General features: G+C 37.1%; 1 protein-coding gene across 1 annotated transcript in view; it reads right to left on the bottom strand.

Annotated features, from left to right (window-relative positions):
• The window catches only part of KPNA1 (karyopherin subunit alpha 1), a 73,313-nt gene that overhangs the window by 19,856 nt on the left and 36,118 nt on the right, over window positions 1-17,339 (bottom strand). The window contains exons 3-5 of the mRNA XM_068546631.1: window positions 10,754-10,861; window positions 7,663-7,762; window positions 5,525-5,619 (exon numbers count right to left, since the gene is read on the bottom strand). Of these exons, the coding sequence (XP_068402732.1) occupies window positions 5,525-5,619; window positions 7,663-7,762; window positions 10,754-10,861 (303 nt within the window). The remainder of the gene's footprint in view (window positions 1-5,524; window positions 5,620-7,662; window positions 7,763-10,753; window positions 10,862-17,339) is intronic.

Raw genomic sequence — 17,339 nt, 5'->3', positions numbered from 1 at the left:
ATCACTTGGGGTACGGGAAAATGAAAGAAATGGGAAGACAATCTGATTAGCCCAGTCCAAAACTACATGAATGATAGTAAATTTATAGCAGAAGACACTTAAAGAAGGGATATTCAAAGAAACCTAAAATTTGATATACAGAAGTGAAATAAAGTGGTCTGATAGCTAGTTAGGACACTGATATTACAGCAGCAGGGAGGACAGCCTAGGAGCACCACAGTTAAACATTTTTTTGCCTGATAACTCTTTGCTATAAGAGAAGTTCAGGAGACTTTTAAACACTGAGTATCACAAAATAAAAACTCATATCACCTCTGTAATTAAATTACTACTCAAACCAATGTTCAAACCCTTTTCAATCTGTCTGAATTGAAACTTGACATTTATACAGTACTTTATATTTTCAAAGCATTATTCACATACTCTGAGGTGTTCCTTACAACAACCCAGAGAAGCCTGGCTTTTCTAGTTTATGAATGAGGAAACTATCAGAAAAAGATCCAGTGATCACTAATGATTTGAGTAATGTCAGTCAAAGAGAGCTAGATTACAGCCTCCTAATCTAGTAGGCTTATGGCCCCAACCATAGTTTCCTCTCTGAAACACACCTGTAACACTGACAAGAGTCTTCCAATTGCTTGCAGTTTTGGTATCTAGGGCAAGAAATTTCAAATAATGATACGACAGATTATTTAGGGTATGCTAAAAGGAAAACACAGTTCACCTAAAATGTAGCTTCTTTTGCTTACTAGGAAAATGAACTAGTAAAAGAGACATATGAAGTGGGTACGAAAGCAAACTTTCCTACAAGAAGAAAGGCTCAAAGTTCAACAGAGAGTCATCAGCATCTGAGACCATGTCAAAAAAATGAAAACTTTGAGGAAAAGCAACCTGTGAAGAATGAATAAGATCAGCATACATAGCAATCTATATCAAAGGGAAAAAGGTTTGCAGTGAGATTTTGATGCAAAAGAAATGGTGACAATAAACTGAGTAGATAAAGGATATATTAAAGAGTTATCAATGAGAAGAAATTAGAGTAATAATTGCTAACAGAAGTCAAACTGCTGTTTGTCTAATGAGGTTTAGCCCCAAAGGTCTCCCAGAAAAAGAGAGATTTCCAGATGCCACTGAAATGAATAAAATGGAGAAGCAAAACAAAATAGAGTGACAATGATTAGGAGGATGGAGAATAAGTAAATAATAGCCAGAACATGAATGGAAGAAAACTGGAAATTAGAACTTCTCAACAAAAGAAGAATGTACCAGAGTATGTTCATCACTAAGAAGTACATAACAATTATAACCTCTGAATGCAAAGAAGATTCAAGGTCTCTCTTGGTAAGAATGGAAATCAGAAAGTAGTTTTGCCATTACTGGGGAAAGAAGTAGATGAATAACTATAACCAGAGGGCCAGTGAAAACTCAAATCATATTCATGGATTAATGAGGCATTAAAACACATACACACACACGGTGTTGATTACTGTGATGTTTACCTTGTAAAAACTTATCAAGCTCTATTTGTGCAATTTTCTATACCCATGTGTATATGTGTGACATGAGAAGGAGGCGGGAGGAGAGAGAGTGAGAGATAGAAACAGAGAAACAGAGAGAGAGAGAGGCAGAGAGAAAGAGAGACTGAGAATTCCTCATGGGTATAGACCCCTATTAAAGTGCTGGAAGAAGCAACTTTCAAATGTGTTTAATATGTAAGTATGTTTTTAAAAAACGGGTTGTACTTTGAACTATGTAGTTTCTCTTTCACTGGGTATCGCAGTCTTTATTTTTTTGAGTGGGGTGAACATTTCCATCTCAGGTCCCAGACTAGATTTTAACATGAAAGAGAGTTGTGAAATGGGAATGTCCAGAGTTGATACCAAAAACAATTGCATAAAGTTATAATAGAAATGGCCAGAAAAGGTAATTTAAGTAACCATGCAACTCAGGAAAAACTCAGCAACATGATGAAATGAAAAAAACTTAAGAAATGGTATCACCTGAAGTAGTACCCAAAATTATTATAATCTTTACTCCTCTTTGTTGTTTTAAACTACTATATTCTTAGTGTTCCAAGAATGGCATCATGCAAGGAAACAACCTGTCGTGCAGCTGTGATTGCTTATAAATTGTAATTCCACTATTATTTTTCACTGTCCAGAACTTTCTAAATAAGGCTACAACTGAAACCTGAACGGCACGCTGAAGATTTTGGTATGTTCTCTCTTTCCTTTCTCAATCTCTACCTTCTGGTGCTCAGTTCCTTAAAATAAGGAAAATGAGAATCCAAAACTGAAGTACTTCTGACCTCCTATCAAGTTTCCCACTCCAGGTTGAAGTACGCCTGGTTCCCTTTCTCCATTTGGATCAGGACTCTGTTGCTGGCCACTTTGCCGGTTCCACTCTGGTTCCTAGCAAATGCCAGGCTCACCTGGAGAGCAAGTGAAAAGAGAGGCTCACATCAGAAAAATAAATCCAGATATCAAACTCTGCAGAGAACAGTGCCTGAGTCATCTGAGCAACCTTTTAAGATAGGTAGAGGGATCAATGAAGATGGGGAAAAAACATAGAAAGATGAAGGCTTAACTGCAGTTTACCACATTAAGCTTTTAGTGTGGACAAGAAAGGTAGAAATGGGAAAACTAAACCAATTTAATTCAAATTTACAACTTTAAGAGGAGTATCTATTTAATGACTGGAACTAGGAGGCAATTTACTTATTTCTAGCTATTTTTATAAGCTTCTATAAGAAGGTTTGGGAATACACCATCTCAGCACTGCAAAGGACAGTACAAAGATGTTGAACCTGGACTCAAAAAAACAAACCAAGTGGGCCCAGGGAATACACCATAAGGCAGACCAATCTCATGTCAAGGCTCTCATGTATGGCTGAGGCCTACATGTCACTGTGTTTGAGAATGCTGTTAGTTAAACGGCATAGTCGGCTTCCGAAGTCCTAGATTCCACCCATATTCATCTCATTTGAGGGCAAGTGAGTATCTAGGTAGCACTGCCAAAAGCAGGCATTTTTATCTCCCTGGTTTGCAGTATCCCACTGATAAGGAAAGCCAGAAAGAAAGTGAAGAAACCCTTCACTAGGATTCACAGTTCTTTATCTATGGAATGAAGGGATTAAGTTTGTCCAGTGATTTATTATTGACTTTAGCTATCATGACTACATATTATTACTCTTTCTAGAAGAGAAATGGCAAACACCCCATTCCAAAGACACACTATTCAAATTTCTAATAAGCAGGTAGGAGTATCATGGATAACTCACATCCTAGCGCTCTCCAAGAAGACAGAGGAAGGAATACCCTCCAAGCTTCCCAGAGCATGTCTAATTATTTAACAATGAAGTCTCCTGGCTCTAAGGTCTCCATCAATATATTTGCTCCTCCTGCTTCTGGGGTAGTCAAGGTTACCCATTAGTCACACTGGAGAAAGAACACCATATTGTGCTTAAACGCACACAGAAGAAAAGCTGGGGATGATGACCTTTATATAATAAACAGGTTTGTTATCTCTAGAGTCTTTGGATCGCTAAGGTGAAAATCATGAGGTGGTCACTTCCAGAGGAATCATTTCTCAATCTTTCAGCCTAATTATTAGTTAGGCTGCACAAGGGTGGAATCTGAGAATTCTGATAGAAGCAAATTAGAGATTTCTGAAGGCTTTCATCTTCAGATGTGTTAAGATACAAACTCTGGGATTACAAAATCAAAAATGATGTAGAATGTACAAGTGTTAGCCAGGAGAGGGCACTGTCTGAGAGAATATACTGTGCTCTTTAGGGAATACTGGAGAAGGTAGGGATGGGGAAAGACCAAATTCTCTGACACTTTTCATTTTAGGACTAGAAAGTTATACCATCTTCCTTTAACACATTAAGGAACTGGACCTCTGCAACCACCTACTAAAAACTGCTAAGTCCAGGAGTAAATTTAATATCTCTGAATTACTCTCATTGTCAGAGACAGGATAGAAACATACTTCCACATGGACAAAATGATAATTTTCCCTACCTCCCTCTTCCTACAAAGCTTTTCAAATGATAAACTGCAGTAAGGCTCTTCATTTGGTCCCTCTGATTCTCTTGACAGGTTGCTTAAGGGGCTCAGGCTCTGTTCTCTGCAGTACTGGTTGTCTGGATTTCCTTTTTTTCTGAGAAAAGTCCTCTTTCTTTGCTCTCTAGGTGAACCTGATTATTTTCCAGGTGTCTGGTGATCCTGGCCTTAGATGGGGACCAGAATTACAATCCAGGAAGCAGCCAACAAAACAGAATCTTAATTCAAATGAACTTGGGGATTAGTAAATGTCAAACTGGAGAAGAAAAACTGATGGGACACTGAAGTACTCTACCTTTTCTGGACTTCCTGTTTTTCCTCTGGAAGGAACTCATCACCGCAACAAAGAGAGTAAAAGAGAGAGAAGGATGGGATGGGAGGAAAGGAGAGAAAATATCAAGACAAAGCATCAAGTCTTATGAATTATCAATAATGCTCTGGACAGTAAGGAACCTGGGGAGAGGAGCTGGTACTTATAAAGATGCCCCAGTCCTTATTATACCCTTAAAGTAAGGCAAAGGTAAACATGGGGGTGAAAGTTATCTTTATGATTAACTTGTTATTAGCAAATATTTACTTGGAAAAATAACCCCATTCTGCAATCTATGTAGGACCTAACCAATCTTTATAGTTGCAGAATCTTTCTAAAGGGCCTGAGCCACTCAGATTAGATCCTACAAGTGAGAATTTAGGAATCACAGGTATTTGTTAAAGAATAACTCAGAAATTATTCGGTTGTTTACTCCAAGGAAGTCTAGCTACTGAATTACTTAATTACCAGTTTACTTAAGATCCAACTTTATTCAGGAACAATATAGTATTTTTAAATTTCTAGGTAACTCCCAAGTTGAGAGTCAGTTGATAGTTGGTTCTTTTTACTGTAAAAATTATCTAATCCAGAAGCTGTAGAATTTTCTCTTGGAACCCCTATACAACAGTACTAATACAGTAAATTAACATAGGAGAAAGCACACACATTCCCAACAAGGCTACATCCTTGTCAGCTCTTTTGGGGTGGGGCCGGGGGTGGAGGGGAAGGATTAATTAGTACCAGGTTTGGGGATCAGTGAGTCTCTGATCTAGCCCATGTTACACAGCCCTGAGAAACCCAACAAGTACAATCTAAAAGTCCTTCAAAACCAAATTTTACATAGTCCACACTTAGGTCCTTATAATGGCTCCTCTACTGCAAACAATTCCCTACCAGATAAGTATGATCCATAGTCATCATAAAATAATCTTTTACATGACTAAAAGTAACAAGAATTTTAAAGAGTAAAACCAAGGGCCTGGATGTTAACAAAGCTATCAAAGCAGCTTGCAATGTGGTTGTCAGGAACATCAGTATCAAAAAATTAACCCTTCATATAGATTAAAATAAGTAACAAATCTGTATACAAAATGTAACTTTGTAAAGGGAATTAAGATATGAGGCAAGAAATGAAAATGGTCCGCACCTGCAATGTACAATTCTCTTTTCGTTTGAGGAACTCCACAAACCTGGCCACTACTCCTGGTGCGCTGATGACTTCATCAATAGGAGGATTAGGTTCTGTCTCCCCATAAAAATAAAAGGAAAGAAGAAAAATAATCCTTTGATTTCAAGACAAGGACTTTATAAAGCTCAAACTTACTTCATAATATCCCTCCCTCCATTTTTAGCAAATCTTTCATGTTGTAAATCTAAAACAGAAAAAAAAATGTAACACTGAGTTCAGTCACTTTGAGACTAGGGTAGCTTAAAAGATTTCATAATAAGGGAAGCCTTAACATGGAAATATGATGGGCAGAATTCTTACAAATTAAAACTACTGCCTCTACTATTTTAGAAAACTTAGAAAGTATGGGGAAAAACATCAAAAGACAACCACTGTTATTATTTTGGTATACTTACTTCTAACCCTTTTTCTGTGTATGGGTTTTAAGTCTCTTTTTTATTTAACATAAATTGTCCGAAGAAACTGGATTAAGAGATTCTGTGCTTGCAGGATCTAATTTTACTGCTGTAGTGATAAGTAGGAGTCAGCAGAAATTCACTAAGAATGACCTGCCAAATTAATCTCATTTTCATTTATGACAATAGAGTATCTTATAAATAAAGTCATTCAATAGAAACTTGTTGGGCAAATAGATAAGAAATGTCCTAAACAAGTAGCACTGTAATTTCAGCAAGACATTTGACAAAGTTTTTGATGACATTCATGTAGCTACGCAAGAAAAATGGCAGCTGGATTACAGTACTACTAGGGACTCTTAGCTAAGTCAATGGCCTTACTGGGAAGAGATGACTAATGATTCAATGTTAATTTGCAGAAAGCTCTAGTGACATGTTCTTTGCCTGGTTCAATATTTTTATCAACCATTCATATAAACACAACAAATAAATTTGATGATGACAATAAAAATGAAGTAGTTAACATGCTAGATTACAGAAACAGCATATAGAAAGAATAACAATAAGCCAAAGATGGCAATAAAACAGGGATAAAGCAAAATTCAGCTTTTAGATTTTTTTAAAGCAATTTAAAAAAATCCACATGACTTCACAGATGAAACCTAAAAGTAGTTCTAAAAATAGTTCATAAAGAAAAGTACTAGGGAGTATAGACCGCTGAAAATGCAATGAAACATTTCTATGCCATGACTACCAAAATAAATGATGCTCGCCTGGAGTACATTATTGGAATGTATAGTTTCAGGACAAGGAAGGCAATCTCTCACCACACCTTAGAGTAATAAGAATGCATCTGGAGTACTGTATTCTAATTATCACATTTTAAGAGGAATGGCTGGCAAACTAGAATACATGCAGGAAAGTAGCAGAGTGTTGAAAGGCCTTGGGAAACCACATTATCTGAGAAACCTTTTTAGAAGGGTGGGGAAGGTAATATGATAATGGCCTTCAGCTATTTTTAACAGGTTGTCAGGCAAAAAAACAATTATTTTTTGCTCTGGTGGTAGGTTTTCTTTCCAGTTAACCTCAAGGGACATATTAATTTATCACTAATGACTCCAAACAACCATAACTTACTACGCGGGGGAGGGGGTGGTCAACTGTTTTAATGCTGATTTACTATCAACATTTTAATATGGCTCAGAGTTCCAGAGTTCTTACTTGCCCAGATAACAAGAAGTATCATATCCCATTCTACCCTAATTATACACACACACCAAAAAGGTAGTAATCCTGTCCACCAATAAATCCATACTTAAATTTCAGCGATAAACTGCTAACATTAGAATCAACAATCACTACTCTTTCAAGTGATATTTTAAGTTTTTCTTAAAAAAGAGTGGAGTTTCTCAATTTGAATTAACATGAAATATTGCTACCGTTCTTATCACTTTAAGATCTTTTATAAGATACCTCAGAAATGAAAATAATGCTGCCTTCTGGTCCTGGTAAGATCACACAAATAAAAAAGGAAATTCAAAAATTAGCCATGACTCATAATATACATATGTCTGTATGTGTCCTTTTAGTCTGTTGATAGAGATACTCCAAAGCAAGTTATCTGTAGTGTGAAAAATAGATTATGGGAAAGTAATACTTTGTAAATAAATGAAAAATATACTTAACATATTCAGAACTCACCTTTTGAAAGCAGTTTTCTGAATTTCTGCGTTGCTGAAAGCTGTTGCTCTGGGCTATTGGAAAATATCATTTCAATCATGTCAGAAGTAATAACACCACCCTGGAATCACAAACAAAAAACAAATATAATAAAATTTTAACTTAAATTCAAAGGAAAACAAAGATAGTACAAATTGTGGCCAAGTTACTGAGTTAACTATATTTATCTACGAGAGTTACACAACGGTAGGATAATCTTTGCATATATAAATGTATGAGATGATTAATAATGTGATGAAGCCAAAAATCTTTGTCGATCATTAAAAAGCTCACAACCGTGAGAAAGTAATGTTAGTAGTAAACACTAAGACAAGGCGTTTATTATTCTTCCTCTCCTGCTCATCACATGGCTGGCTGTTCCTTGTCATTCAGATTAAATGTTAGATTATAAAAGAAGGCTTTTCCTGACCTTCAAATCTAAAGCAGCTACTCTATCTCTGTGATCACATCACTCTATTTTAATCCTATGCCCAGCCCTTCTCAGTATCAGTTATTCTTCTTAGTTATCTGTTTATTGCTTAGGTTCCCCCAGTATACTGTAACCTCCATGAAAGCCAAACACCCTGTCTATCTTACCAATATATCCCTGATGGGTGGCATACTGTAGACGCTCAACAAATATTTACTGAATGAGTATAGAGTAGTCTTATATAAATCACAGATTCTAGCCACTGCCAAATTCAACAGCTGACTCTTAAATTTATTTAAAATTTCTATTTTCTTGCTTTATTAAAACTTTTTAGTTTCCCACTAGTTTCTTGCTTTACTAGCGCCTTCCCATTTCCCACTACAAGCCATCCTCAGCATTAGTAGTTAAACTTCCTTCTCAGGATCACTTGTCACAATGAAATAAAGTTCTTAACATTTCATGAAGCGTAACAGTCAACAAGATAAACTGTGAAGAAAGCTGCACTGGGTTGTACATGCAAGATGGTTGGTAAGCAATACCTAACACTTAAGAATAACCCATGGGGAGAACGAAGCATTCTGCTCTCACAAGTCAGAAAAGTAACTACTTTGAAACTTATAAGTCTGATTCCTGAATAAACAAAAGTACCTGTATGATTTTGCTATGAATATGTTTCCACATATATCTTTGTTTTCTTCCCTCTCTTATCCCCTTATCATATAACATAAGATGTATTGACTTCACATTCATAGTATTTAAATATTGTTAACTTCACATCAGAGTATTTAAGTTACAGGATATCCAAGAGAGAAGTAAATATCACCCAAGGACTTTTCCCCTTCTGGGGAAAAGGTTAGTGCATTTTCAGCTGCATGCAGGATAGCTATATCATGTTACAAGGAGGTATGACCTTGTCATTGTCTTTATCTGAGACTCAGTATGGTTTAAGGAGTTGGGTATGGATGCCACAATGACAAGGAGTAGACTGGGACAGTTAATTTTATGTGTCAACTTGGTTAGGTTATGGTACCCAGTTGTTTGGACAAACACCAATCTAGATGTTACTGTGAAAGTACTTTTTAGGTGTGATTAACATTTAAATCAGTACACCTGAGTAAAGCACATTATCCTCCAAAATGTGGGTAGGCCTCAATCAATCAGTTGAAGAGCAAAGACTGAAGTTTCTTGAAGAAGGAAATCAGCCTCAAAACTACAATATCGGGACTTCCCTGGTGGTCCAATGGTTAAGAATCCGCCTTCCAATGCAGGGAACGCAGATTCAATCCCTGGTCGGGGAACTACGATCCCAAATGCTGCGGGACAACTAAGCCCGCATGCCACAACGAGAGAAGCCCGCACGCTACAGCGAAGAAGAACCTGCGTGCCACAACGAAGACCCAGTGTGGCAAAAAAAAACCCCAAAAACCTATAATATCAACTCTTACCTGAATTTCACCTCCTGGCTTACCCTACAGATTTCAGACTTAACAGCTCCAACAATTGCATGAGCCAATTCCTTAAAATCAAATAATCGGTGGATCAATCTCTCTCTCTCTTCCTCTCCCCCCACCCGCAAATTGGTTCTGTTTCCTCTGTAGAACCCTGACTAATACAGTCCACAAAATACTCCATAATCATTTAACATCCACTTTAAAAAAAAAAAGAGAGAGAGAATTCTTCAACTTCCTGAAGAGCCTAGAAGAGTTCACCACAAAATAACAGTGTTGGCAATAACGTCTACATAGATTCCAAAGCAATTTAAACTGTTCTAATTCCAAAAGAAAGCTGGTCCATAAAAACTGGATATCTATGAAGTAAAAAAAAAGAGAAAAAAAATCTATAAAATACTGTGAATAGTCTACTATTTGCCAAAAAAAAGAGAGGGGTTTTTCTCAAAAGGAATAATAAGAATCTACTAACAGTGGTTGCCAGTGGGGAAAGAAATTGGGTGACTAAGGCAGAAGAAAAAGATTTTTCTTTTTTTGAAAACCATGTATATATATGATCTATTAAAACATATACAATTGATCAAAATAAACTGGAAATCTAGACAGGTGTGATCCATATAAATAAAGCATAATTTTTATCTGTTTATGCAACCTCAAGAAAGTTACAAAATGGGTTACAACAGAAAATTCCAATAGTTGTGATGTGGAATCAATTTTTAAAATCATATGAGTATGTCCAATTTTGTACTTGGAATGAGTAACAAATTGGGATTTCCTTTAAAGTATCGCTTATTATCAACTTTTAAGGAATAATTTTATAATTATCCTTTTAAGTTTTAATAGCTGAATTGATCTCATAATTAGTTAATTCTGTTTAACTGCATGTTATTCAAAATATAATAAATATTTTATGAACCATGAGTTTACAGATATAGTTTCCTTTTAAAAATGAAATGCCAAGTACTTTTTGTAGCCATCTAACCTTTTTTTTTGTTGGCTGCACCACACGACTTGCAGGCTTTCAGTTCCCCAACCAGGGACTGAACATGGGCCACTGCAGTGAAAGCCCAGAATCCTCATCACTAGGCCACCAGGGAACTCCCCTAACCTTATTTTTTTAAACTCCAAAAAAGATCTAACCTCATATCTTCATCAGAAAAAGAGTAAAAAGAGGTTCTTTCATTATCCTACTTACTGGTGCCATCTCCATGTTATTAATCTGAGCCTCATGGAAGCCTCCATCTGACATAACTTCTTCTTCTGTTTCTTCTTCTGCTGTAGCAACATTTCTTCGCTTGAATAACTGAAAAATAAAAGTCTGTTACTAAAATAATTCTAACACAAGGTAGTTCAACATCCAAACACTAGGCACTCCACTTTTAAAAGGCAATAAGGATGGAGCTTTTTGAAAATCATTTTTTAAATTCTAACGTTTGTGCCACCTTCAACCTTTCCTGATGAGGAACTATTTCAGAATTCTCCACTCTTATAATCTAATGCAATTAAGTATCACATCATACTATCACCAACCCTTGATGAGGTAAAACTTACTAAGAGAGGCCTGACACTCCATGACATATTAAAAAAACACATAAGGTTGAAAAAGGAGCTGGGGCATGCTTGGTCATTTCCCTCTTCACTATTGAAGTAGGTGATAGGATAGTCTTACCAATACATCAGGGGAAATAGGATAAAAATGCTGTTAGAATGACTTAATACCTCCCTCATAACCCTAAAGGACAATGGATCAAGGCTTCCTGACCTTCCCAACCTGTCCAACAACCAATGATGACAAATGACCTCTGCTTGAACACTACTTTTAAAGCACCCATTAATTTGTGCAGGCAAAGGAGAATAGTTCTCACTAACGGCAACTCACTAAGATGCCTTCCGTTACATCCTAGGCAGTACACTTATTCATTAAGCCATGACAGAGTAATAATAACTTATCCTCTCACCCTATATGACTAAACAAAGCAGACGAAATCCCTAAAATAATAGGTTTCAGACATCGGACAACAGACAACAGAGGCAGTGATCCTTCAGAAGAAAAGAAACAAGGTCAGTCCTACAATTGCCTCAGATTGCCTGGATGGAGTTTCTAGCCTGCAGCACAGGTAGGGTGAACCTAAACAGGGTCTAGAGGCCCCCTCAACTGAGGAGACAGCATTCAGAACTGATGAGGCCAAGACACCTAGAATCTACAAGGCAGAGTACTGAAGACAAGCGACCAACACAGAACTCCAAAAATCTGTGGAAGGTTCCCCTTAAGTCTTTACTGGCTTAGTACTCACAAGCGCAGGTGTGTGATGAAAAGGTCCAAAGCTGGAAAAGAAACCGCCTTCAAGGAGCATGCAGAAAAATTTTGAAGGTCACACAGGTCAAGCAATCATTCATGTTTCACCTAGCTGTTAATAGAAATGACCTCCCAATATATGGGGCACTAAGGAGAATACTCAGAAGGGTATTGACTCAGTAGTGAGGTAAATTAGTCCCAGATTAAAGACTGTTCTGGTCCAGCCCAATGGAACATAAAAGCAAACTGGTTTCAAGTAACTTAACTACATCCAATGATACATTCAGAATTACACATATTAAAAGAATACAAAAAACTCCAACGACAAAGGAGGTAAAATTTACAATGCTCGGCATTCAATCAATAACTAATAAGCATGCAAAAGAAGTAAGAAAAGACCACCCACGAGGAAAAGAAAAAGCAATCATATCAATCAAAACCACCTATAAACGGAAAAGATGGAAGAACTGGACAAGGAATTAAAATAGTTGTTATAAATATATTCCATGTATTCAAAAGTAGAAGAAAGTATAACCATGAGAAGGAGAGATAGGAACACATGAAAAAAATAAGGCAAATCAAACACCTAGATATAAAAAATACAATTTTTCAAATGAAAAGTATGCTGGAGGTGATTAAGGTCAGATTAGATATTGTAGAAGAAAAGATTAGTGAATTTAAGGCCATCACAAAATAAAAGGGATGGAAAAAAGGCTGAGAAAATATGTACAAAACATAAGTCAGCTGTGGGACATGAAGTAGCCTACTACACATGCATTGGAGCCCCAAGGACGGGGGTAGGGAAATATATTTGGAAAATTAATGGTCAAAACTTTTCCAAATCTGTGAAAAATACAAACCACAAATCCAAAATCTCAAAGAACTCCAGGAAGAAATATGAAGAAAACATGATAGGACATTATATCAATGTTTAAAATCAGGAATAAAAAGATAAAATAAAAGATAAAGCAGCCAAAGGAAAAAAGACATCTTACATGCATGCAGGGAAACAAAAGATAAGACTGACAGCAGACTTGCTGCTGGAAACAATGCAAACCAGAGAGTGTGGATCAAACACAGTTAAAGTATCTCAAGCGACCACGGGGATAGCCACTACAGAAGTTCCTCAAAAAACGAAAAAAGAATGAAATTCTGCCATTTGCAACAATGTGGATGGACCTAGAGAGTACTATGCTTAGTGAAATAAGTCAGACAGAAAAAGACAACAACAGATACTCTGTGTTATCGCTTACATGTGAAATCTAAAACATAAAACAAACAAATGTAGATAACAAAGGAGAAACAGACTCACAGATATAGAGAACAAACTAGTGTTTATCAATAGGCAGATGGAAGGGGAGAGGGATGAGATAGGGGTATGGGATTAAGAGACACAAACTAACAATAGTATGTATAAAATAAATAAGCAACAAGGATATATTGTACAGTACAGGGAAACATAGCCATTATTTTATAATAACTTTAAATGGAGTATAATCTATAAAAATATTGAATCACTATGTTGCACACCTGAAACTAATATTGTAAATCAACCATAGTACAATTATAAAAAAAAAAAAAGAAATCAAAAAAAAAGGGGAGAGAAACTGTTAAAAATGGAGGTAAAATACTTTTTTCAGTAATGCAAAAGCTGAAAGAATTCATCACCAACAGACCAGCTCTGTGAGGAAATGTTAAAGGATGTTCTTCAGACATAAGGAAAATGATACCAGATGAAATAAAGATCTAAAAAAAGAATGACAAACACCCAGGAATTCCCTGGCAGTCCAGCGGTTGGGACTCTGTGCTTTCACTGCTGAGGGCATGGGTTCAATCCCTGGTCGGGGAACTAAGATCCTAAAAGCCACAAGGCACAGCCAAAAAATAAATAAAGTTTAAAAGAAATTAAAAAAAAAAAAGAATGACAAACACCAGAAATCGTTAAAAGGTAGTGAAATTGGACTTCCCTGGTGGCACAGTGGTTAAGAATCCACCCGTCAACGCAGGGGACACGGGTTCGAGCCCTGGTCCGGGAAGATCCCACATGCCGTGGAGCAACTAAGCCCATGCGCCACATGGCGCAGAGAGTCTGACAGAGATTGGTACATTGAGGTTTAAGATTCTAGGGGCAGGGGCTTCCCTGGTGGCGCAGTGGTTGAGAGTCTGCCTGCCAGTGCGGGGGACACGGGTTTGAGCCCTGGTCTGGGAGGATCCCACGTGCCGCGGAGCAACTGCGCCCATGAGCCACAATTACTGAGCCTGCGCATCTGGAGCCTGTGCCCCGCAACAAGAAAGGCCGCGATAGTGAGAGGCCCACGCACCGCGATGAAGAGTGGCCCCCACTTGCCGCAACTGGAGAAAGCCCTCACACAGAAACAAAGACCCAACACAGCCATAAATAAATTAAAAAATAAAAAATTAAAAAAAAAGATTCTAGGGTCAGAGGTGTTCTTGGTGATAAGGTTTAGGATTATGTCATGGGAAAGCGGCTGCTGAAATAGCCTGTGGATGAAGATCTTTGAAGTGGGAAAGATCAAAGAACTTTGAGGGCTTCCCTGGTGGCGCAGTGGTTGAGAATCTGCCTGCTAATGCAGGGGACACGGGTTCGAGCCCTGGTCTGGGAAGATCCCACATGCCACGGAGCAACTGGGCCTGTCAGCCACAACTACTGAGCCTGCGCGTCTGGAGCCTGTGCTCCGCAACAAGAGAGGCCGCGATAGTGAGAGGCCCGCATACCGCAATGAAGAGTGGCCCCCGCTTGCCGCAACTAGAGAAAGCCCTCGCACAGAAACGAAGACCCAACACAGCCATAAATAAATAAATAAATAAATAAATAAAAATTTAAAAAAAAAACTATTTGAAGGAATATTAGCTGAAATTTAAAAAAAAAAAAAAAGTGAAAACAACCCAAATGTCCATCAACTGAATGAATAAACAAAAAGTGGTATATCCACACAATGGAATATTACTTGGTAATAAAAGGGAATGAAGTACTGACACATGTTACAACATGAATGAACCTTGACAACACTATGCTATGTGAAAGAAGCCAATCACAAAAGACCATATATTGTATAATTCTATTTATATGAAATGTCCAGAACAGACAAATCTACTCAGACAGAAAGTAGACTGGGGGCAGGTAGGGAGAGATGGGGAATGGAGAGTGACTGGTAACAGGCAGGGATGAAAATGTTCACAAATTGATTGTGATAATGGTTGTACAACTCTGTGAATATACTAAAATCCATTGAATTGTAAAGCTTAAATGGGTGAATTACATGGTAGGTGAATTATATCACAATAAAGCTGTCTAAAAAAAATTGACAATTTAAAACAAAAGTAGTAACAGACTAGTGGTTTGAGAACACACATGTATAAGTAAAAACCATGAAACATGACATGGTATAGTATAAGTTGAAGGCAGACTATAAGTTAAAGATATAAACCCTAAAGCAAGCACAACACACACACACACACACACACACACACATATATCATATCTAATAAACTATATGCAGCCTACATGAAACAAAATACAAAGACACAATTATGTTAAAAGTAAAAAGGTAGAAAAAGACTGCTAATGCTAACCAACAATGCTAATTAACAATGTCAGTTAACAGGAAGTTGGAGTGGCTATATTAATATCAAGGTTTACTATCAGGAGTAAAGAAGATAATTTCATAATGATAAAGGGATCAAGAAGACATAAGAATTCTAAACAGTTATTTACCTTTTTAACCAGGAACAGAAGGGACCTCCTTGAACTCAAGGAAGGGAATATATCAAAAACCTAAAGCTAACATCACACTTCATGAAAGATTGATTATTTTTCACCTAAGATTAGGAATGAGACAGGTATGTACACTTTCATCATTTCTATTCAAGGTTTAAGGTGTCAGTAAGCTGTAAGGTGCTAGTCAGTGCAATCAGGCAGGTAAAGAAATAAAAGGCATCCAGATTGGAAAGGAAAAAGTAAAACTGTCTTTATCTATAGTCAACATGATTATCTATGTAGAAAACTCAACAGAATCGACAAAGAAGCTACTAGAAGTAATACATGAGTTTAGCAAGCTTTAGAACAAAAGTGATTATACAAAAATAAACTATTTCTAAACATTGACAATGAACAATTGAAAACTGAAATTAAGACACCATTTACAATAGCATCAAAAACTATGAAATAGGGAAAAATCTGACAAAAAAATGTGCACCTATACACCAAAAACTACAAATCACTGGCAAATTAAAGACCTAAACAAATGGAGAGATACACCATGCTTATGAGTCGGAAGACTCATTTGTTATCAATTCTCTCCAACCTAATCTACAGATCTAACACAATCACAATCAAATTCCCAGTAGGCTTTCATGTACAAATTGGCAAGCTGACTCTTAAAGTTCATATAAAAATGCAAATGACCTAGAAGAGGGCTGACACTACCTGATTTTAAGACTCATAAAGCTATAGTAATCAAGACAATGTGATATATAAGAGATAAACAAAGAGACTAATGCAACAGAGTAGAAGTTCAGAAGCAGACCCACACAGATACAGTCAATTGAATGTATTGATAAAAGGTTCCAAGGCTGGGCTTCCCTGGTGGCACAGTGGTTGAGAATCTGCCTGCCAATGCAGGGGACACGCGTTCGACCCCTGGTCTGGGAAGATCCCACATGCCACAGAGCAACTGGGCCCGTGAGCCACAATCACTGAGCCTGCGCGTCTGGAGCCTGTGCTCCGCAACAAGAGAGGCCCGCGCACCGCGATGAAGAGTGGCCCCCGCTTGCCACAACTAGGGAAAGCTCTCGCACAGAAACGAAGACCCAACACAGCCATAAATAAATAAATTTAAAAAAAAAAAAAAGGTTCCAAGGCAATTGTGTGGGGGAAAACAATCTTTTCAATAAATGGCACCTGAACTGGACAGCCATATGCAAAAAAAGGTCCATTTCGCCTAGCCTTACATTGTACACAAAAATCAAATGTAAATGATCACAGACTTAAATTTAAGCCAGAACAATAAAACTTCTTAAAGAAAACATGAGAAAATCTTAAGTGACCTTGGATTTGGCAAAGATTTGACATATAAAAGGACAATCTGTAAATGAAAAAAAAAAAAACTGATAAATGGAACACCACAAAAACTTTTGCTCTTCAAAGATCACTGCTGAAAATGAAAAGGCAAGCCACTGACTGGGAGAAAATATTTGCAAAACATATATCCAACAAAGGACTTGTATCCAGAAGACAAACAACTCAATTAAAAAAACAAGGAAAATATTTAAACAGAATTCACTAAAGTAGATATACAAATGGCAAATAAGCACATGAAAAGATGCTCTCAACTTTAGTCACTAAGAAAAAGTAAATTAAAACCATAATGGCATATACTACACACACCATAGGTAAAATGAAAAAGACTGATGATGCCAAATATTGACAAAGACATGGAGCAACAGAAACTCACACACTGCTGAT

The sequence above is a fragment of the Eschrichtius robustus genome, chromosome 6 (assembly GCF_028021215.1).
Source record: "Eschrichtius robustus isolate mEscRob2 chromosome 6, mEscRob2.pri, whole genome shotgun sequence".
NCBI classification, from domain to species: domain Eukaryota; kingdom Metazoa; phylum Chordata; class Mammalia; order Artiodactyla; family Eschrichtiidae; genus Eschrichtius; species Eschrichtius robustus.
The sequence above is the reverse complement of the archived record's forward strand: the minus strand, read 5'-3'. Positions and strand labels throughout refer to the sequence as shown.